This window comes from Mustela lutreola, chromosome 1 (assembly GCF_030435805.1).
Source record: "Mustela lutreola isolate mMusLut2 chromosome 1, mMusLut2.pri, whole genome shotgun sequence".
Taxonomy (NCBI): Eukaryota; Metazoa; Chordata; class Mammalia; order Carnivora; family Mustelidae; genus Mustela; species Mustela lutreola.
The window spans coordinates 108,606,999-108,631,454 of NC_081290.1; the positions used below are offsets into that span (position 1 = coordinate 108,606,999).

At 35.6% G+C, this 24,456-nt stretch overlaps 1 protein-coding gene across 1 annotated transcript in view; it reads right to left on the bottom strand.

Moving 5' to 3' along the window:
- The window catches only part of MTTP (microsomal triglyceride transfer protein), a 44,064-nt gene extending 20,372 nt beyond the window's left edge, over window positions 1-23,692 (bottom strand). The window contains exons 1-9 of the mRNA XM_059172394.1: window positions 23,536-23,692; window positions 17,876-18,063; window positions 16,451-16,594; window positions 10,676-10,783; window positions 9,383-9,499; window positions 8,932-9,071; window positions 7,035-7,185; window positions 4,764-4,921; window positions 681-849 (exon numbers count right to left, since the gene is read on the bottom strand). Coding sequence (XP_059028377.1) covers window positions 681-849; window positions 4,764-4,921; window positions 7,035-7,185; window positions 8,932-9,071; window positions 9,383-9,499; window positions 10,676-10,783; window positions 16,451-16,594; window positions 17,876-18,063; window positions 23,536-23,596 — 1,236 coding nt within the window. The 5' untranslated portion in view covers window positions 23,597-23,692. The remainder of the gene's footprint in view (window positions 1-680; window positions 850-4,763; window positions 4,922-7,034; window positions 7,186-8,931; window positions 9,072-9,382; window positions 9,500-10,675; window positions 10,784-16,450; window positions 16,595-17,875; window positions 18,064-23,535) is intronic.
- Window positions 23,693-24,456: the final 764 nt, after the last annotated feature.

Below are 24,456 nucleotides of genomic sequence, written 5' to 3' on the forward strand. Positions count from 1 at the left end.
TCAAAATTTTGATTTGGCAACACATACAAATTCACTTTCTAACTTTGAATTGAAGAGTTAATAGAATCTCTTCTCTCCCGGTCTTCTTAACATGAGTCTATGAACTCCCGAGGGGTTTATGGACTGTGTTCACTGTGTCAGTGAACCAAAAAAACAGTCTTTAAAATTTTGCATATGGGTGAAGAGGAGCTTCATGGCTTTCATCAGGTCTTCAAATGGTCCCATTTTCCAAAAAGATTATAAATTATTCCACTAGATTGTAAATGGATAAGAGGACATTTTGTTTTTAAATCTTGAACCCAAGAGAAGTCTAGTTTTTGTTTCCAATACAATTTTTTTGTATTAGAATTGTATCTCTTCAACGTATTATATATTAAATGCCAAGAAGAATTTTGAAGTCAAAACAAATATTTTAAAATCAATTTCTGAAGCATAACCAAGAGTCATCTCCTCTGAAATTTTGTTCTATGTCATATTATATGATAAGTGAATATAATCTTTTAATTTCCTTATAATACAGTTTATGTTATTTTAAAGGAATTGCAAAGAAGACACTATGTAAAACAGTTTACTACAGTTAATGGATTAATGGATAGAAAATAATCCAATCATTGCCTAGATTCTTAATGAACATTTTAGTAGCTGAGAGCCTTTATTTTCCCAGTGTTCACTTGACTTACAATGAGGGCTCTCAGGAGTTCTTCATCGGGATGGGAGGCAAATCCACAGGCATAGAGAAACCTCTCCTGGAGGATAACACTACTGTCACTTTTGAAATCCAAAAAGTCCAAAATAGCATCTAATGAGTCTGAAGTCTGAGCAGAGGTGACAGCGTCCACCAGTTGAGGCCTACAAAAAAAGGAGAGTCATGGATATCAATATTTAGTGTACTTAAGGAATTACTTAAATCTCTACCAGTCACAGACTCTCCATTGATTTGAGTTTCCTAAAGAAGTGAAATTTTTTAATATAAACAAAAAATGATGGGGTCCATGGGTGGCTCAGTGGGTTAAGTCTCTGCCTTCAGCTTAAGTCATGATCCCAGGGTCCTGGGATTGAGCCCCATCAGGCTCTCTGCTCAGTGGAGAGCCTGCTTCCCCCCTCTCTCTCTCTGCCTGCTGTTCTGTCTAATTGTGACCGCTCTCTGTGTCAAATAAATAAATAAAATCTTTTAAAAAAATAAACAAAAAATGAATAACTTCCTCAAAAATACCCCCATTTTATTTTAAACCTTTCATTTAGCGACTCTCTAATTCAATGTAAACTCAGAATATAGAAACAAGTTTTACTGTAATAGCCTAAACCAAACATAATTTGGAAATTTATATGTCAAAATTATACATGCAAAATTATAAATTAGGTTTAAATCCTTTTCTCTATGAGTAATACATCAGTTATTGATCACAAATATTGATTCTCTTTTGTCTAATTAGCTTTGCAAATGTACACATTTCTCAAATGCCTAGTTTAACTCAGGCAGTATTATTTAGAGAAAAGATGGGAAATCCTTTTAATTTTAATTTATATCTGAGGGAGAAGATGTTGTTCATTTTTTCTAAAAATAAAAAATATCATGGTATAGTTACCATGTTCATGTTCAATGTTCAGCCATAATGGCTATGTGTGGACAGAGTAGAACTCCTATAGGCAAGTTCTAATTACATACACCAGCTGTCAGGCATCTGGTTGAGTCTGGATGCTAAAATTTCTGAAACTATTTGTAATAGTGATGAATATATTACGAATGTAGGTTTGTTCCACATTGTATAAACACACCATACATGTGTTTAGTGCTTTTTACTTAAAAAAAAAAAAAAGAAAGAAACACTTGCACTTTATCATTTTGTTCCTATCAAAAACCTAGTAGTGAATGAAGGAGAGACTGAGAGAGAATACTTATTAGGTGCCTATTACACAAGTACTGCACCAGAAATTTTAGGTGTGCAACTTCTCTCATTTCTTTATCTGTAAGACAGGGCTAAAAATAGTGGTTACCTTAGAACTGTTGGGAGGATTAGATTATGTAATCTACGTAGAGCACTTAAAACACTTGATAAATATATGCTGTTAATAATACAATCATTTCATTTAACCCATGAGACATCTCTGTCAGTTTAGTGCTAATATTCCCCTTTATATATGAAGAAACAGACTCAGAGATGTTCATAGCCCCTAGCTATTAAGTGTATAGATGGGGTTGGATAGCTGGTAAGTGTATAGCTCAGGTTTTTCTGACTCTGGAATCCATGATTCCATGGATTAATGTTAAATACATTAGTGTTTCCCAAAGTGTTGTTTTGTTTGTTTGTTTGTTTGTTTTCCATGTGATTCTATTCCTATGAAATTCTGTAAGGAAAGGGATCTTCAAGATTATTTAAGTTTAGAAAATGTTTAAGTAAACTTATATGTAATAATTTACAATTGAAGATGTTGAAAATTTCTGCAGCCAAGAGAATTATTTAATTTGGTTTCACTCAGCATTTTTCCAACTCGGTTGCTCACAGAATTATTTCTTCTTGGCATACTTGGTAATATTATGCAAATTAACAAGGTACACACAATGGACACTTTGAGAAATGTTATATTCCACCACCCTGTCTTCCACTATGCTATAATAAATAGAAGGAATCATTCTCCGTAATATACAGACATTAGAAGTGAGGATTGGAGAGGCTAAAAGTAAACAATTTGCTCAAAGATTGTACGTTGCTGGAGGTCAAAATTAAAAATCAGGTCTCCCAAAATTAAAAACTTGCCTGGGTGGCTCAGTCTGTTAGGTGTTGACTCTTGATTTCTGCTCAGGTCATGATCTCAGGGTCCTGGGAATGCACCCCCTATGGGGCTTCCTGCCCAGTGCTAAGTCTGATGGAGACTCTCTCCCTCTGCTCCTCCCCCTGCCCCCTCTCTCTTTCTCTCTCTCAAATAAATAAACATTAAAAAAAAAAAAAACACTGAACTAAACTAGGTCTTCTGATTTTAGTTCATCCTAGTATCCTTTCTATTACACAACGTTACCTGTGGGTTCATATTATAGAGTATAATATTACATAAATATGAGTATCCCCTGCTTTTCCAAAGTTTGTTTTAGGCTACTTTGCTTTTACAAAAGACCTACGTTAGTACTGTTTTTGGTAACCAAAAGAAATCTGAAGAGGATTTTTGATTTTACAAAAAAAAAAAAAAAAAAAAAGGTTAAAAACAAAATAGCTTTCAACATGTTTTGTAGCAAGCCCATTATAGAGGCAGTATGCCTCCTGAACAGCAAGTATCTTCACTCCAATCCCCTTCCCTGGGACCTATACTGAGCATCTCAGCATCAGGCCACCATAGCTTAGAACTGTATCTATGAGCATCTGGGCTATATCTCCATTTATTTTGTGTATCCATTTACAAGATGTGTTCTAAGGTATCAGAAAAACCTAAGAGAGATCATTTTTTTCGGTCTGAAAATGCTCAAAAATTTTCCATGTGAATTAATGGTAATTCTTTGCTTAATACCATTTTGGGTTACAAAAGGTTTAATAGGAAGTCTTCACTTATGGGTAGCAGAAGAAACCTGTAATCTGATTTAGAAACTACATCATGAAATTATCCAAATAATTGCTATCTTAAGGTTTTTAGGGTACAAATAAGGTTAAAGTTTAATTCAATCTCCATTCTAAACTAATAACAATATTTTTTACGTTTCTTGTCAGTATCTTTGCCTTTCCTATAAAGATAAATCACCTTACAAACATATTTTAAAGTTCTATGATTAAAACAGGAGTCTGATAATCTCTGATTTTGTGTATTTTTCAACTTCTTGTTTAAATATTTATTTTTTGAAGAGAACAACCAACTCCGGTTAGTCATATGGAATTCCTAACAATTTAAAAAATGTCCTTGAGGCAAGTAAATAACAAATAGAATCAAGAATGAACAACTTCAAAAAAACCTCAATTCTCTTCTTGGAGAACTGAGTTCTTGAACTCAGTGACAATAGCTACTGGTACTGTGTGTGTGTGGGTGTGTGTGTGAATTAACCAATTTCCATTTTTTATTATGTTAATGGCTATTTTGACTGTCAAAGTAATTGAGCCACTTTCTGTATCAATAGGGTAATTAGTACCATACAGCTGAATTTGTATGTACAAATTTTATGTTACAGACAAAAACCACTTGCATTTACAAAGTAAATCTGAGAATTAAGTCAACTCTCTTTATTATACATGTCAATGAATCACACTTGCAGCAAACATTCAAATAATGCACAGATTTCTTTTTCCTAGATCCTTTTGACTATTTCCCTAGTTCTCAATTTTTCTATATAAAAAAATGGCTTTGATGGGTATGATCTTTAATAAAATCACATTTTTCAATCGAAAAGTCATACATTTTTTGTTTTTATAATCAACTCCAGAATCTTTTCAAATGTAAATTAATAGGTCTACGCACAGGGAGGCAGCACATGCTTACTGGGGTCAAGATGAAGCCCTGCCCTCTCTTATCTATGTACCAATGTAGACCTGATTTAAACTCATAAACACTCAAAAAATGTTCATTCTGACTCACTGCCAAAACTTTGTTCTCACATATTTCTGGCCAAGTGATTGTTAAATTATTGTATCGTGGCATAATAACTCTTTGATGAAAATGCAAAAACAACACAATAATTGATTTGGAAGCTGGACAGTTGGTTAAAAGGGGTCTTTCTTGCTTAAGAAGAACCAATAACCCAGAAACACTTTTCTACAGATAACCCCACACCAGATTCGGGAACTTACAGCACTTCCTTGCTTTCAGCCTTGAGGATCTGGAGGATCTCTTCTCTTCTTGCTGTCCGGAGATGCTGAATAAAGGCCAGGAAGCTTCTGACAGCCTCAGCCTTGGAGAGGTTGTCAGGCTGCAGGTGTTTTCTGGTCGACTGCCAGTGCTCCGCCAGCTGCAAAGAAACCAGGCTGCAGGCTCATATCCCAGTCGGGATTCTGAACATCCGCATTGTCAAGGGACACTCTCCCCAGAAAGAAAGCTTGCCTTGTAACTAACAAGCAAAAGAAGCTTTTTGTGCCTTACTTCCATATCCCTGATTGCCACCTGCCCCGCTCACATTCCTGTGACTCTCAGAGACAAATTTAGAGGCCTCCTGAACCCCTGTACGATTCCTCTGCAAGAGGACCATTTTTGTCTGTTAGAACTTAGCTCCAAAGAACCGAGGCTTCCAGGCCTATAAGGTCATTCATTACACCAATGGAATTAGACCCAAGGCCAGGCTTTGACAACCATCCTGCAATTGTGCAGAATTTTCTTTAAGGGCAGGATATGTTGGAAGGGGGGAAAACATAAAACTGCTGAATAACTGTGTCAGGTTTCTTATGTACTGGGACCTCACTGAAAATTAATCTTCGTAATAACTTGAGCTCCCTATTCTATATCTTTATTTTATTGTTTTTAGGAAATGCAATGTTTAACTATGCTAAGGTCTGAACGGTTCATTATTTGCATGTTAAGTAGCGTATATTTAGATGAAAGTAATTCTCATACTATTGTTATTCTATTATGATTTTAACAATAGTAAATAATTCTAATTAGTGATATTCTGGCTTTGAAATATGCTAAATAATTGATTTTTCATAATTTACCACTTTTCCCCTCATTGTAAAAAATGTGTTTAATCCTGTTCGTGACCTCCAGCTCTCTAATTCTGGGGTATTCAGTATTCTACTAATATTTAAATTATTTGCTCCTAATAAGCAATAGACACATATTTTCTCCTTTTCAAATCCTTTTTGATTATATAATCTTAAGAGGATATCCCAAAGCAAAATTCCAACTATTCTTAGTTAAAGACCTACTGGGTCATTTTGAGGGCAGAGAGCATACTAGTGTGAATTCAGATTTTTTTCTTAAAAGGGTTGCAATAGTGACAATGTACTGAAATTGCAAAAGCAATTCCTCAAAGACAAAAACCCTTCCTACAATAATGAAGAAGTAATTATCAAATCTAAAAATGACTTATAATTTTTAATAACCATGGGGAGAGAAATTAATAGTTCACAGCACTAAAAAAGATGATTGGTTTCATCAGTCACTTTCCTAAATAATTTCCACCTTCATATGACACATTATAAAATTTACTCTGGAACATTAACTTATATATGGAAGAAAAAAAAATGAGATTTAAGAATGATGATTCTTACTTTTTGTTTTTTCCTTAGTTTAATTTTGATAAATTTGAGAAATTAGCAATGACTTAGTGTCTTATACTTTAAGCAAATTATGATATTAGTTCTTGATAATTCTACTTCTCTGAATGCCAATAATATCCAAGGGAATGGCATTTTCCAGTAGCTACCAACAAAGCATGAAGCCAACGGTTTGTTCTCCTAACAAGAGGCTAAGTATTAGGAAATGCTGGACCCTAACGTCCTATACATGGCCACCATCACAAATGACTCATGCGATAAATGAAATTTCTCTTTGTTGGACTTAAAAAGTTATGATGACCTATGCTTTGCCTTGGAGATGTGCTATCTCATTTCTGTCCATAATGGTAAGGGAGTTGGGGCGTGGTAAAGAAAATTTTCCTAATTTAGCAGAGAGCTCAGAATCCTTTTTTAGTCCTCACATCAATACTCAGAACACTGAGCTCAGTAAAATATTTCACCTGAGGACTTACTGCTACTCAGTGGTAGAATTTTCAGGATTTAGATTCTTGTCCATGCTCTTCACACTACATGCTTTCCCCAAATTTCATTGGGCCCTTTACCCCCCACTGCATTCTAGGTATTATTATTCAGAAGCCGCCCTTAGGTCATAACATTTTTAATTTGAAATGAGTGGATGATGATTATTAGTTAATTACTGTTGGATTACACATCATCTCGGGTACATACTGTTAAGTACTAGTGCCATTTGAACTCAGTGGTGGCTGGTAGCTCTTCATAAGCTTTCTTCAAAGAATTAACTGAAGCTTCCATTGGAGACAAAAGGAAAATTGAATTTTAAGCCATGATTATTCCCCTATCTGACCACCCCACCAAGTTCTTCACACTTACAGAAGGGCATCCTTTACACTCGCTCTGGAAGTTCTGTCCCACGATGGGAAGGGCCCTGTACTCTGAATCAACAGCTTTAATTACGGCTGCAACCTGCTTTCCGGGTATCAGTCTTGGGCCTGCTTCAGTGGTCTTCAGCTCTAATTTCTGCCTGCACAACCAAGGAAGAGAAATATCACATTAGCAGCTTTCTTTCGAGTGAACAAGCTACCGATTGCCATTCTTTTGGCAAACCAGATACAAATTTCTTCACACTATGTGCGTCTGTGTCTTTCAAACTGCAGAAACCTCAAGATCATTATGAAATCTTCCTGGAACAACAATTTTACTCAAGGGCTTCAAAATCTGGGTCTGGATTTAAGAGAACACAGGGAAGAAAACTTGCTCAGATGTTGAAAAAGATACGTGCTATCACTTCTTTCAAATTTAGCCCTGCTTTCTGAAAATATCATCCATACAACCTTTACTATCTAAGATAATTAGGAAATTGTATTTACTGAAAATGATTTCCATATTTTTTGCCTGAAATGCTTTCTCCCATCAAGATGTAGACTCTGCATGCTTATCCTTGATCCTGGGCAGGACTCTGTGATTTCCCCCAACTAAGAGAGGGACAGTAGAAGGAAACTATGTGACTTCTAAGGCTAAATCTTAAAAAAGGAATTCAGCCTTCATCTGGAATGCCAGCAGCACATGTCCCTCTGGAGACTTGAGCTGCCATGAACAAAGTGTGACTCCCTGAAGCTGCCATTTTGAGAGGCCACATGTTGATAAAGAGAAATGCTTGGGGAAACCATAGTAGTTTCAGTCTTCCCAGACCAGATAGCAAATAGGTGAGGGAGCAACCTTTGAACCAGCTCTGGCCAGTGACTGCCACTGCAGAATAGAGGCCAAACAAGGCATGCCTCGTTGAGCCAAGGCAAGACCAGAATTCCAAGACAGAATAATAAAATGACGGTTGCTTTTTGCACCACTAAATTGGGAGTTGTTTGTTGTAGGGCAATGGAAACCTGATAGACCTGATAAGTAATTTAAAATATTTATTTTATATGAAAATACATGAAAAGAATATGGTGCAAAGCAAAATGCAAAATTCTATCCAGATGAGACTTCAAAAGAATTTTCAAGAATTTATGGTGTGAAGCACTTCTCCCAAGACTTTGCAATCACTGCACTTTGATATTAGAGCTACTTGAGAGAAAGCATTTGACAAGTGATGGCATAAGATAGAATATATTTAATGTTAGGAAATCTTCTAAATTAAAATCTGAAAAAAATATATACTCTTAGATTTAAAAATTCTAGTCCTTAAGCCCCTGTGAACTTCTGATCAGAGAAATTTTCTCACACTGAAATAATGGGCTTGAATACAGTATTATAAATCAAAAATACAAAAATCCTGTCATATCACTTTATGATGGAATTTTTATGTGTTTCTTAACAACAACAAAAAGCTCAAAGAGAGAACAGGCAATTGCCACCACTTTTTAACCTTACCATTGGAAATATCTGACAGAGAAATTAGAATATAAACTAGAATGAATCAAGTAGTTTGCCTTTTTAAAATGTATTTCGATGGGGCGCCTGGGTGGCTCAGTGGGTTAAAATATATTTCGATTCAATAAGTGATTGATATAATTTTAAATGAGATTCTATTAAAAAACAGTATTTAATGTATGCCCTATATTATTGTAGATGACATGAAAACTAATGGTGAACAAGATATAATCACAGTTCTCAAGAAGCTAAAAGTCAAAATAAGAAAACTCTCTCTATATAGTAAATACATATATAAAACATATATACATTTAACATTTCTAACATGTATATTTAAAAGCCAAATACAATAATATATCAAAGAATAAGAAAGAGAATTTAAATTTCCTCATTATCTTACTTTGATACTATATTGCCTGCGATGGTCTGTAGAAAATTCATCCGAAAAGCATGTGTCTCTTCTGCGAACACAGCTATAACAAAGCTGTCTTCTATCTTATAGGTAGTAACAGATGTGGCTTTTGAAGTGACACCCAAGACCTAAATAAATAAATATGTAAGTAAATAAATATTTGTAGTTGCAACAATCAGCTTTTTATTTCTGAATCAAGTCAAATAGCAAACTCTCTTCTAATTTTCAAAAGAGCTTCCTCTTAAAACCTTTCCTTCACCACCCAAACTTGTAACATATGAAAATAAACCTTTTCATTTGGTATGTGTGAAACAATACCCTAAACTAAAAACTATAAATGTTCCCCAATTCTTTGTTACCTTATTCTTCTATTATTTTAAATTAATCTCTATAAAATGTAATTATTTGGATGCCTTAAAAAGCATGATATCGGTCATACCTGATTTGAGGTTGTAAATCCAGATCTCTCTATTTTGCATGAATCCAAGGCCTTAATTTTGGTCACTTTGTCCTGATGAGCCTGGTATGTCACCTTACAATCTCCAGAGATATCTACCTAAAAAGAAAAGTAAAAGCATATTTTTAAGGATTTTCACATGGACCACTTAAATTCCAGTGGGAAGTGGCCTGAAAACTAGGGTTCCTGATATTGTGATGGGGGGCTGCTTTTTTTGTCCAGGCTGACAAGACCAAAGGACAGGAAGAATTCAGTGTTTTCTGAAGCGTGTGGATTCTTTTCCATCCTCTTTTGTTGGGTCTTACGAACCCCAATAATAAAGGATTTCCTACTTCTCTTTAACATCTAGGAAGAATTGGACAAATGACCTGGTCATAATCAAAACCTCTGGTAAGTGGATAATTACGCGGGAAAGGGATCTGACTTTTAATGCTGTATCTAGATGTGAGTATGGGCGTGCACTCGCTCTTTGACTAGCTAAATATAATAAGAAATCCTTAAAAACTTGTGGGATTAATTCAACTCATTGTAAGTCACATTAACAATTTGATTGCGGGCAAATGTATGTCTGTACAGACTGTTTAGCTTCTCTGTCCCTTCCCTTGGGTCTCAACTGGCACCATACATGGCTTTTATTCTAGTAAACTACCCAATATTCCCTTGGCCCAGCCCTGCCGATTATATTTTTTTCACCCATTCCTGGGTTGGCTGAATTCAGAACAGGTAACTCAGACTCAGCCCCACCTTTGACCCAAAGTGTGATACTGGGAGAGACACTTAACTTCTCTAGTTTAACCCCAGTTTCTTCATCTGTAAAATGAAGGGGGTTGGTATCGACCTCTGGTTGCCCAAACTGACAATGCATCCAAACTCTCTGATAAAACTGTTATAATACAGATGCTCAGGTCCTCCCTGATCTATTGAATCAGAATCTCTGCAGGGAATCCAGATCTTAAATAAGGTCCCCATGGGATAGTGATGTACAGTGATGCCACTGAAATGCTCCCCAATGTTTTCTGCACCTCTGCCATTTAGTCATTCTGTAAGTCTCCTTAGTATAATAGATTTGAATTTCCTTCATCCTGTATTTGGGTACAAATTGGGATAAATGGCAATCTGTTTCACATGTAAATGAGACTTAACCACCCTAGTCACCCTTTCTGAGCACTACCATAGTAGTAAATTTTTACTGAATTTCTTAAAATAGAAATCCATATAAGCAACTTCTGTAACTATTGACAAATAATATACAGGATCCTTAATATTAGTAAGTACCTCGTTGGTGGTTCCAGAGCTTAACTGCATCTGAAATAGGCTAGCCAGTCCTCTCTTGAGATTCTCTATAGCCACCGGTTCATTTGGATATGAGTAGAACTCTTTGACCTGGGGCGGAGGGGGGGGGGGGAGACAAACATATATGAAGCAAAAATGCATCATTTATCAAATTGGTTAAATAATTAGTGGGAAAGATCAGATTTTTCACCCTTATCAGTCTGGAAGACAGAGATCTGTTACTCCAAAGCTGGGAATTTCTTTTTTTGTAAAAATATGTTATTTAAGTTTCTATGAAGCTAGACCATGAAAATTTGGGAGGCAGATAATTAAGGCTCTGAACATGATGGGCATAGCCTAGGGTTGGAAAGAGTGCACTGATTTAGACCGAGATTTCTGTGAAAGCAAGAAGGATTGCCCAAGGAAGAGAAATCAGGAATATTTTCTTTGAACATATCAATATGTTCCCTACCTGCAACACTGCTTGAAACAAAAATGAACCAATGTTTAAAACAAAGAAATCAGTTCTGGGAAGATAATATCAATTAACATACTTGATATTCATAAGCTAGTACAACCTCTAAGGGCTATGACTAGGGCCTAGACACGGCCATAAGATCCATGAACAAAATTCCACAGGGGTGATTTTCTCTGGCCCTCCAGAGCATTCATGTAGACCCTGAATATAAGGAGATAGAGATGGTTGGAGGATTTGAGGTTGGGATTGCTACCATTGCATGCCCTGACACAGGCAATCTTTGAGTCCCTTCAGAACGCAGATGAGGTTGAAATGAGGAGGATGACTGTGATTTGTCTGTAATAGTCAATGGCGTAGCTTTGCTTTATCCTTGACATTTATAGGCCCAGGGGTGATAACAATGTCTCATACCATTTTGGTAATTTAGGTCATGTTTAAGAAACAAGAATAAAAATACAGAGAATATTCTGGAAAGTCTGTCACTCTTCACCCTGTATTAACTCCAAACACCTCACACAATTTAGAAGTAGAGCATGAATTTGGCTTCCTTGTAAAAATCCTCAAGGTCTATGGTAATTATAGCTGAGCATTCCTACTGGAAATATCCTGAATGCCTTCCTATTCTCTTTAAAACCAACCATGATTTCTCAAGTAAAACAGAAAGCTCAGTAATTACATAATGAATTCAATTAATACCAGTTGAACAATTCAACCTATATGAAAACTTCCTCACACCTTAGAAGAGAATATTCGGCCTGACTTAGCCAAACAAGTGACTCAAATCTTTATTTTTATTTTCTACATATACTCTGCCTAGCGATAAATTTACTAGGTACTTTATCCAGCAATCAATTTTAGTCATTATACTGAACGAATCTATAAATGTTGGAATTGTGTTTGTCCAAGTTAAAAAGGAACTGGAATGGTGACCTAAGCGTCTGAAAATCCATGGTATCATATTCTCAAACAAATCACTGGCAATTTCTCAGTTCCAAGGCTGAGTTTCTGATGTTCTATTTTGTAAACTGGGTCTTCCTTCCTTTTCAGAATTACAGTGTAACTTCCTTTTCAAATTTCTGGAAGTATATCTCCAGATATCATGATTATTAAAGGTTCATAAGTGGATCGCTTAAACCCAGACACAGCCAGAAGGACTCACATAGTGGCAATACACATAGCCTACGACCTGTGATTTTTGTGGCTTGAGTCTTAAGTACTTCAGAAAGAAAAGAGGATCCATTAAATGGTGAAAACACTTGTGTGGTCATCAGTATCCTCACTTTCCTTCCAGGCTATAAAATGTGCCTGAAGTATTTATATAAAGTTTTACTTAAAATTTCAGGCAACCTAGTTCTCTGATTTAATCTTTGGACTACAGAAAAGATTAAATGCTCTTTTATCAATGGCCCATGCCTATGGATTAAGCTTTGATCTTGACTGCTAGATCTCTAAAAAAATGGTATTAAGAACTTTTTTCCCCTAACAGATTGAACAAGATAAATTGGAAGACAAAAAGAGTTTTTTTTAAATTCTTCTATTAATATTTATTGTTTCCCTAAAACTAGAAAAGTGGACAAATCTGTTTTTCCTCACTTGTATGGCTGCTATCTTTAGGGCTTAAATACTGTTCTTTTAGTGCAGACCAAAGAGAATTAAAGCTCTGGTATCCACACTAGCTAAATGCCAAACTGTTAGAATTGAGTAGGCTCTCAAAAATTTAAAAAAAAAATAGTAAGTCAGAACTTTGCAGTTCAATCCATTTGGCTGTCACAGCAATAATCTTAAATTCATTATTTTGCAACAGGAACCAAGTAAGCTTTATTACATTCAGGCCATAAAGCTGATTTTCTTCATTCAGTTCTGAAATGAGCTCTGAACATCGGAGAGCACAGGACTCTTATCTAAATTCACAGTACCCACAGCTTCCGGAAAGCAACAGTGATACCAGCTAGTTACAAATTAAGTCTTAAACCCAAGGAAACCAAACATAGAGGAAGATGGGTGAATTGGGAAAAAGGAGATGCAGTGCCTCTTTTTGTCAAATTCTGAGGGCCAATTTTGCTTTGGAATCCGTAGGGATTCATCATATTCTTTTCCTTGGGGGAAAAAATGTTTCCATACATCCCCTTAGTTTTTACATTCTTTAAGAATAAGAGAAAGCAAAATTCCATTAACTGGCCCAAATAGCAAAAATAAACAAAAAGAATCCCAGCCAACAGACTTATCATTTTATTTAATCTACTTTTAGCTGGAGCGATGTCTCTACATACATCTTTGTTATACATATCTAACAGAGTATAGCTAGGCAATGACACGTTGGAAAACAGACGAGTGAAGATATATATGAAGAATTGAAGGTTTTCAAGGTGTCCTATTTCTTATATGTGTGTGAAGGAGCCAAACTGCCAGATTCAGGGAACAAATCAATGACCAGAAACAATACAAAATAAAGGGCCATCTCAGCAGCCACGAGGTTAATTTAATCAATAGTGACAGTGAAAACCAGAAATGGAAATCTGGTAATTATCCAGTTAATTGGATTAGCATTTCAGGCCCAAAAAAGAGTCCATGCATCTTTTACTTGTCAGTGTTAATCAACTTAACCAGGAAACTGTCATGTTTCCAACTTCACTTATGATTTGTAGACAAAACTAGAGCCATGCCCAAACACCTATATAGGGAAGATGAGTGGGCATGGAAAAAAAGATTATGCGCAATAAATATGCATTTGAGTGTTTTAATGGGCTCTCGTTTATAATGCAAATGTAGGAGCTTAAAACAGGGGTTCCGGAAAGACAAAAAAATACATGCTGCTCAGCATCCTTGAAATCACAGAAATTTCAGGGGGGTAAAACTTAATTCGAACCTGGGGTAGAACACATTTTTTAACAACACTGCCAATCAGTAGTTCAGATTTTCCTTTCACAACTCCTCTCATAGTAAATTGAAGTGATCATTTAAATAATGATCTTTTTGACAGTGATGTGGCTGAAAATTCCACATGGCATCTTAGTCTCCAGGGTCATATATTTTTTTTTTCCAACAAGTACTTTAATCATATCACTGATAGAGAGCACAGTGCACTTTAACCTGAGGCGATCGTAAATCATTACAATCACAGCTCATGTAGAATTGGCATGTCAGAGTCACCAATATAATGATGTGGCAGCTCCAGCCCAGCCTTTGAACAGTGAGGGCACCAAGTCCTTTTGTGTGTGTAACAAGACTTTGTACTCCACTGCTACCCAAGGAGTTATAAAATGGTAGGCTGTCATTAAGATTATAAATGCAACTAATATTTTACAGGCTCAAGTGTATTTACACATTGGAAGGCCAGAAAAGAAAAAAACAGTATTTCAAGTTGTTGTGCCATATGAAAATCAAGTGAGTTACTAGATATATTGAAGGATCAAATAGGAATATTTCAAGTCCCCCAAAGATGTGGTACTTCCCCAAAGCCTTACTGCTGGAAGACAGTACAATGTAGAGGTTTCCAACCTACCCTCTGAAATTAGACCTTCTGTTTTAATACCACCTCCACTGCTTGCCAGTTGTAGGACCCTAGGCAAGTTTCTTTACTGCTCTTAAATATGGTTTCCTAATCTATTACAAAATGCTTCCCAGAGCTGTCATGAGGATAGAAGAGATAATTCATGAAATGCCTTCAGCCTCTGGCACAATAAGTGCTCAGTCTGATTTAGCTATTATTAAGCAAACAATAACCAAAGCCACTCTCAAAGTTCAACTCATTTTAACCCCAGGTATCCTTATACAATCATTCCTTTAGTTTATAAACATTCATTGAGAGGACACTATGAGCAAAGGCACTGAATATACAGAGTTAAAGACACAATTACACCCATGAGCTTACTCTGAATACTGAATGCAGACAAATACAGAGAGAATCTCAACATACAGTGATAAACACCAAATATAAACGAGCCTAGAAGAATATGGGGTTTGGGAGAATGCTAGGAAATTCTCCCAGAACACCAAGTCAGTCGGTACAAGGCATGGTTCTGGGTACTCTGGGGAGGAAGGGAGTGGAAGTGCACGAAGGAGAGAGGGAGAGCCTGGAATATAAAGAGCAATGGGAATTTTCTCTACTGAAACCCATAATCTAATAATGAACACAAATGACCTAAGGACAGTGATAAGGGCTATGAGTAAGCTACAAGGTGCTAAGCAGGTTTTAAAGAGGGGTGGTGATTTTCAACTGGTTAGAAGGATATAAACTTTATAAAAGAAAGGGCCTGTGAGCAAAGCCTGAGGCATGATAAGTATTTTGACAAGGAGAAGAAAAGCATTCTTAAAATGGGGATTCATATTTGGTTGTAGAAATTACAACACAAGAGTCCTTTTTTAGTATTTCCTATAAAAATGCACATCATTATTAGCAATATATCACATGTCTGAAATTTATACTTTAAAGTATTTGTTTTTACCTTTATTTTGAATCTAGAAAATTTTAATCTAGAGACATTTTGGAGACATATGGCACTTAAACTCTAATGATCTCTTATTATTTTTCTACTTTGGTACCTAAAATTGATCATCTTTACAGATACGTTTTTAGGTCTGTCAATATAGTATCTATGCTTTTCATAAGTCCACATATGTAATGTCTAGTAATTCACTGATCACAATTGTATCTTAATTCCAAACATATTTAGACCATTTTTAATGGTCAAATCATAAGTAATGTACACTTATAGAATTCTCTGAGCAAATTTCCAAATGGATATTATAGTATTCATACATTACTTTATTAAATAAAATGCTTTTCAAAATCATAGCTTTTAAATAAGCTCTAAGTACTTTTAAAAAATCAACTCAACCTTAGGAATGCCATGCCCTTTCCAAAGCTTCAGTTTTGTACATTAGCCAGATACTGATATTCTTATGAGTTAATATCATTAATCCAAATTAGATCATTTAAATCTCATAATTTGTCCACTTTCCTGAATGATATAATCACCTGTGATGACCTAGTGAGTTACAGTATTTTTCTAATCCTTCTTAATTTACTAAGGAATATACCTTTTAAGAATGCCTCTCAATAAATACTTGATTCTACTATAAAGATTATCATAAAAATGGGAAACAAATGGCTAAAAAATATAAGTGAATTCAATTCCTTGATTTACTTCTGAAGTATTTAATTTGCAATCTCTACTTATTCTTGAAAAAGTTCCATTACTTTGAAAGTGATGATATCATGATTACTTCAAAATAATAACTACTGACGGGAAGAAAAATTTGAGGTAGGAAAGATGTGGGATCCCCAAAATCACTTTTACCTTTCCATGGACTAGATGAAGGAGCACAGGTCTTTGTAAAGCTTCTAAGTTTTCTTTTCTTATGATTTTGGGTGGGTTTTTTCCTTTGAAAATGCTCTTCTCTCCTCTCTGCTCATTCACATTTTCAACATTTACATCTTTCATCTGGAATCATGGAAAGAAACCTGTTAGAAAAATTTGCTATGTGCATTTCCATTACAGTCTCTTAGAAAATAAAATGATAAAGCAATAAACAGTGTTGTCCATAATGTATTCTGTTGGTTTTCAATTCACGATTCTAGGACTTAGCCATTACCTTTAAAAGAATGGAGAAGGTACCCCAAAATTGGGTTTTTGAATTGGGTAAAAATTCTGATTCCTAAAGAAATCTGTGAATTCAGGTTTACAATAATTATGAATGGAAGGTGGCTCTTTTTTGTCAGTTACTCTCCTTATTCATGTTGACGGTTGCTGTCTGCCTGGTCTCTTTACCATTTTTTTGAAAGGAATACTAACCCATTGTACTTCGCTTACATATGCAAAATTAAAGATGAACAGTCTGGTTACTGAAAAAGGAAGTACATATGTTTTCCACAAAGTACTTTACTGTCCTATTGAGAAATGGCTCAGAGAGGTGGATGATGAAGTTTTGATCCAAAACTATGATACAACTATGAGAGACATCCAAAGAAGCAAAGATCACTTGGTACACGTATTACACTGACACCTCATTATAAAGTTTATCAACAACTACTTATCAGTTACAAGGGAACAGATCTTGGTCCTGTGTACCTGTTTCACACTAACATGGAGAAGAATAACTGACTTTACTAGAGAAATCTATTGCCTTTAGGCTCTTAAAAGCAAATATGGAATCACTATATATTAAAACTGAAAGTTCAAGGCCGCAGAAGCCATTAAATTGACCTCCTTTCTCAACGCATAAATCTAATTATCATAACTGACCAAACACTGCGATGCAGGCCAATGCATGGTTCTCACCTCAGGAAGAACACAGAATTGGTTCACCTCTTCATTGGTAATTCTGTTACAAGAAAGAACTCAGAAAAATTGAGACCTCCCTATTTATCTCTTCTTTATGCTAGAATGGTCTTGTTTTTCACATGACTATGGATTCCAGACTTCTCATTCCTAAAACATCTCAAGTGAATTTTAATTTAAGTGTGCCTATTAATGCAAAATAAAGAACTGAACATCATGCTATAGTTACTTACCAATATATACCTTCTTTTGCTTGACTCAACAACTTGGAAAGATCAGATCACTTTTGATTAGCAAAAACTTCAAAACTATAGATCTACTTATTTTAGTTATAGATAACAGACTAAATGGATATATAATGAAGAGCACAAAAGCATCGAATGATACTCTTCACAAAGACTTTGCTGACCTCCAATCTTCACATCTCTGGTAGAGGATACCTACTGTTATTTGGATAAGTTGGTCATCATCGCCATCAGGATTCCTCCAGAGTAAGATGACATCCACATTAGATGAAATTCGGTAGCCTACACTGTCTTCTTGTTTTCCTTTGCCCCGATCAAGAAAAACTTCGGTGGAATATGTGAGTTTGTACAGCCGGTCATTATTTAATGAGAGACCAGTTGTGTGACCTGCATAAAGATTGTGACACAAGTCAAGTTTCAGTTGTAAGGGACCTGTCAGGCCAAGAACTGTGCTTTCTTGCTATAAAGCATTGCTCATCTAGCACAGTGGTGCCTGGTGGGAGCTTAGTAATATTTGCTAAATGAAAGATAATTCTATTCTCCATCTGCTAAAATTATAGACTTGAACAACAAGAAGAACAACTAACAAACAAATAAGCTTCCCTTTCAGAAAACTTTTGTTTGTATCCCTAATCAACAATCAGATTATCTAATTTTGCCCTGATTGAACCATAGAACATTTTTTAAAGAAATGTCATCATATTGCTTTTAAATTATATGATTTCTCTTCTCCCCCAGCTTTATTGCAGTATGATGAATATGATTTAAAGTAAAGGGTTAGCCAGGAATCACTTTACAAAATTAATAAAAACCATTTGTAATTCAGATAACATTTCAGTTTAACAGATCAATGCCAAGGTAATTTTAAGGGCTAGAAGGCAATTCCTTGAATTGGATATTTAAAGACAATCCCCTGCAATGTAATTTACTCTATTAGTTATAGTAAATATATTTATTTAAGTTTATTTAACTCTAATAAACTTTAGCACAGGGGCACCTGGGTGGCTCAGTGGATTAAAGCCTCTGCCTTTGGCTCAGGGTCCTGGGATCGAGCCCCACATTGGGCTCTCTGCTTGGCAGGGAGCCTGCTCCCCCCTCTCTCTGCCTGCCTCTCTGCCTGCTTGTGATCTCTGTCAAATAAATAAGTAAAAATCTTGAAGAAAAAAAATTAGCACAAAGGTACATTTCAAAGCTACACATACGTAAATTTAAATTAGCTGAATAAAATAATGTTTTACACATAAAATCAATCTTAGTACAGGCTTTAATATGGCAGGGGGTTTAATGTCAAATAGTGTAGTGAGCCAAAATAATTGATACATGGAGCAATTCACCTACTCTCTAATTCAGGTTAACTTAATCCAAAGAAATGTGAAAGAGTAGGATCAATTCTTTCAAACCTAATGGGGTAGTTACCATTATTCGTTTCCTTTTACAGATAAGGAAAGGGAAGGGCACAGAGATTATACATTTTATCCAAGGTTACCCAGACAGTTAGTGATAGAGACAGGACTTGAACCCAGCCTGTCTGGCTCTAGAGACCATGCTCTTCCTTTATTACATACATCTAAACCTTTGGGTTGAACTCTTTTCCATTCCTAAGGAGTGAGTTAGGGATTCACTCATACATTCAATAAGGATATACTGAGCACCTACTGGGTGTTAGGCACTTTTCTATTTCTGGGGTTATACCTGTTATAAGCAGACAGAATATCTGCCTTTGTGAAGTTTACACTTGAATGAGGAGGAGATGGACAATAAAAAAGTATATAAGCAAATTACAAAGTGTTAGAAATACTAATGAAGAAAAATGAAATAAGAAAGGGAATAGGAATGTTGAGGGAAAGACCTTTCTGAAAAGGTAATATTCTGGGCAAAGGCTACTTAGGCTAGCCACATGGATATCTGTGGGAGGAGACTTTCCCTCTCCTTGATCCCCACACTTTTACCTTCCCCTCCAACCCTCCCCCTCACACACACGCATAAAGGTAATAGCAAGTTTAAAGGCCCTGGGGAGAGCTCAGCGTAGGTGTAATGAAGATCAGGAAGGCCAAAGAGGCTGCAGTTAAGTGAAAGACACTACAAAAGATGAGGTCAAATAGCTATCTATGGGTGACCAGGAGATTTGCAGGGACATGATATAGGAAGCCCCTAGAAAGTTTTGGGTGGTGAAGTTACATGTTCTGACAAACCTTCAAAGAAAGGAGATAAGGAAACAAGAAATGAAATGCCATGAAAAGGAAAGGTGGGAGGTGGGTATCTAAGAGTATACATATAAAAACAGACTGTGTCTAAGCACCAAGCAGGTAGAACCTCAGGTATAAAATATAGAAGATAAAAAAAGTCAGGAAAAACCTTGAAGGAGATAAAGTCTGTGACTATCCCGTGCCTCCCCTACCTCCACCTCTTCTTCATTTTAACTGGGGACACGGCTACAAGTCAAACATTGGCTTTCTGGCCAGGAAAGGTATTTTGGTCAGAGAGGCCTACTTTTTATGATGCGTATCGAATTCCACAGAGGGCATAAAGGAAATACATATCTTATCTAATCCTCACAGAAATTCTGAAAGGTAAGCATTATATGACAAGCTGAGAAAAGCTGACTCTGCTTTCAATCCAACATAGCAGATAGAATGCAGAATTTGCTGTCTAAATTAATGAGATCCAAGTTTTGTGCACTACACAAAGATGTCTTCTGCTTAAAGTAACTATGAAAATTTTGTAGGGAGGTAGCCTTTCTTAAATTCCAAAGATCTCCAAAGTATCATGCTGATCATTTTTTCCTTACTTTTACTTTACCAATCAAAAGAATGTGAAAACAGACAATATATTATATATATATAATCTGTATTATATATATATAATAGATCAGTTCTTGACTATGATTTGGAAGTGATTAAAGCATTGGAAAAAGTATGCCTCATTCCATATCTTTTTCCCACTTTTTTTTTTTTTCTTAGAGAAAGAGAAAGGGATTGGGGAAAGGCAAAGGGAAAGGGAGAAAGAGAATCTTAAGCAGGCTCCACACCCAGAGCTGAGCCCAACATGGGGCTCGATCTCACCACGCTGAGATCATGACCTAAGCCAAAACCAAGACCCAGATGCTTAACCACCCACGTGTCCCTTTCTTACCTCTAACAGGAGATAAAACCTAAAAGGATTCAAATAAGTGGACTGCTGTAATATTGTCCCTGTTATCCTTTCCTCTTTGAAAAGTATTCCTCTGTTTATGTTATTCAGAGATCTGGCAACAATGGGCAATGGGAACATATTCTATTCATACTATTGACTTATTTCTTTCTTAGGCTATTGCTCTATAAAATATGCAAATGGCACTTTTTAGAAACTAAGTTTAGATAAAACCTCTTCAATATGCTCCTTCAAATGCATTTAAACATTTTAAGTGACTTAAAAGCAACAAAACTCTCAGTTTTGAACCTGTTAAGAAATATCTTAAAATATGCATTTACCAAAATCAGGTAAATTCAAGGTGAGATTTAAAGACAAATGCAGTATTGATAAGGATAGGTAATGGAATTTAGGATTTCAACAGAAAACTACAAGGCAAAAAGCAAAAGAGTAGAATGAAGGATAAGGGAAAAAGATTGGAAGATGATTCCTGTGAATGGACTGAATAGTGCAGGTCTGACTGGGGACTGAGAGAAAGACTGGAAATGAAGGGACAGTTCATGTATAGAGGTAAGAAGATTAAATAGAAAACTCATGCCTGGGTTAGCAAAAGTAAAAGTACTATAAAGAAATCTTGAGGAAAGCATTGAGAATAGATCCTGCCATGACAAAATACAATTGAAAAAAAGTAGGGAAAACTTGAGTCTTTAGGACATTCACACTCAGCCTATCTCTTCTAAGTAGACCCTAGTCCATACTAATTCTACCCTTATTTCTCTTCAGTCCAACCTGCACTCAGAATCCCCCCAGATCTGGGGATTTGCTAAGCAGTTGCATTTATAATTAAGTTTGAGGTGGGTTTTGAGGTTATACATGAGATCCCAAAATTTATAATGGTCTGATTTTAAAATAGACTTTTACAAGTAGTTTGTTTCTTAAATGTCAATCATTACAGAGGGCAAGGTATCTATAATGAAATCATGGTACCATAAGACAAAAAGTTATCACATCCAGGTAGAGAGAGCTGTCAAGTCCTCTACTTTTTATTTATGATATTTGACATAAGCAGCTTGTAGCCTGAAGCTAATGATGCTTCAGCTTTGGGGCTCTCTGACCCAAAGTCCTCTTTCCGAGGACTTGGAAGGGGACCCTAGCAATGTGTACACATGCCATTTCTTTTTTTACATAACATTTGCAAAAGTAAGATGTTTTTGCAATCTTTTCTCAAAAATGGCTCCTAAATTGCATAAGCTTCAGGTTCTAAAACTCCGGACTTGCCACTGAGCTTGTATACAACAAACTGTAGCTATCTGTCATGTTCTAAACTGTATTTCTGTATGTCATTGTAGTGTGTGTGTGTGTGTGTGTGTGTGTGTGTGTGTGTGTGTGTGTTTTAGAGTCTTCAGAAGTGCATGTATTGGAAAACATCAACTTATCCAATTTTCTCCTTTATAAAGTGGGAAAAAATAGAAGTGTACAATAACTACTATACTTCAATAATTTTTCTCAAAATAACAAGGGTATTAGATTTGATACTATGATATATAAATCCCTCATATTTTAAACACTATAAACAATTTATTTGGCAGATATATCACATAAGGACTGTATTTTTAAATAATCAACACTTTGGAAACTGGTGAAAAATACCATCAAGAACCTAAAGTGTGATTTGCTTAGGTAAAATAATTTAAGTTTAGCCTTGCATTTATTGCTTCAATAACAAAGATTGTCTCTCAAGAGAAATCTTGAGACTAATTTTATCTTAAGATCAAAAGCTACTTATCCCAAAAGTGTTTTAGAACTTAAGTGAATTGTTTTATATCACTTAGAGTACATAGTTATTAAAACTGGATCCTATCATGCTAAGTTATGTGTTAGATCAATTGGTTTTTTACAGTGTGTCCTCTTAAGAGACTCTAAAAGTGTTTATTTTACATCAGGTACAACATGTAGAAATCCAAGGAGTTTGTTTATATACTAGGTGATTTTAACAAGATTCCATATTAATACATTTCATTCAGCTTTTAGAAACCATCCCTTTTAAAATGTTTGTTCTGAAAGGTATCAATTCCTATGTGTTTTTTAAAATCAACTTTTCTTCAAGTAGAAACTATAACTGGTAACACTATTAATCCAAACATAATAAGTCTTATTTCTTAAATCTATATCATGTAGTTTTATTTTCTTTAATTCACCAATTATGATAATTCTCACTTTTGAATGGTAATGCAATTAAATGCATGCTTTACCATTTCATTCATAATTCTTTGGGAGATCAAATGCCTTTTTCATTGGGTCTAATTCTTCTTGATGTCACATTGCTAAGCAACTAGAAGGAAATTTAAAAACTGGGTTTTTTTTTTTTTTAATCCTCTTTTACAATTCAAATGAAGGAGCTGCATTCAGTGAGTGACCAACAGCAGCAGGTAACAATAGCTGGCATTTCTTTTCTCTCTTTTAAAAATAGACCATGAATGAGAAACTGAAGCAAGGAGCACATTAGTCTAAGGGGCTGAAACTAAAAGGAACCTCTGTTTTCTTAATGTATGTAGGAATTTGAATTTGGTTTTCATTCCAACCCAGGCATGACTTCACGAATATTCCAAAGTTACGTAGTTTTGAAGATGGTTTAGTTAGGAACTCTTTCACTAGTCACACACACACACACAAACACACACTTTTCCCCTCAATGATTAAAACTAAGGTTTAGCAAAAATACAAACTTACCTTTAACTGAAGCTGAATATGAGGAAATGAAGCAGAGGAAAAGCACGGCGAGGAGAATCATATTGACTAGCTACCCTCTAATGCATCCAGTTCCCAGCCAGGAGTCACTGAGAAGTGGACTCTTCTGATGGCAGCGAGGAAGTGACCCTCCTCAGAACCTGCAACAAGCATGTTTATCTTTGGGGAAAGGTCAGATTCCAAACTCCAAAATGAGGACCTAAGGTCACCAAAGAACTCACTATTAATGATTAAACTTAGGTGGGCTGCAGTTTTCAGTCTCTCACTCTACTTAATTATTATTTTTTTTACTTAAGAAGAAAGATCAAGAAAATTTTCACTTTTGAGAGCTAAACCAGTCTGCCTTCCTATAAATTCAGAAGTGTGGAAGGACGCTTGAGAAAAACTGGTGGTGATACTTCTCTGCTCAATACACAGTCATCATCGTCCTATGTTAAGTGCTTTTCTGTACATTTTGCCACTTTATATGGGAGGGTGGTGAGGATTCTCAAACTAAACTAAACTTAATTGAATTTTATTACATCCTTAGAATTTTTTAAGACTATGTGTATGCTATTATTTAAAAATCATTCTGAATTTTAAGATTTATTTTTAAATTTTTAAGTTGTACCACCACCAACCACTTCAAAATAATGTTATAGCAGATAGAGCTTTCCATTTTGAAAACTAGATTGTTCTCTTTATGTGTGAAATTAATGGGGTTGTAGTAAATCAGCACCATCACTAACATGCTAGCAGGTCAAGTGAGGATATTATAGCAGACCTCTAGCTATTTCCATGACAGGAAACACTTATCTGAGTCCTCAGATTAGCTAGGTGTCCCCTGTGCTTTCTGGATCCCATTTCTAGGAAGAGATTCAGAGGGGAAATTCTAGCCCTTAGCATTTTTGCTACAGAAAATTA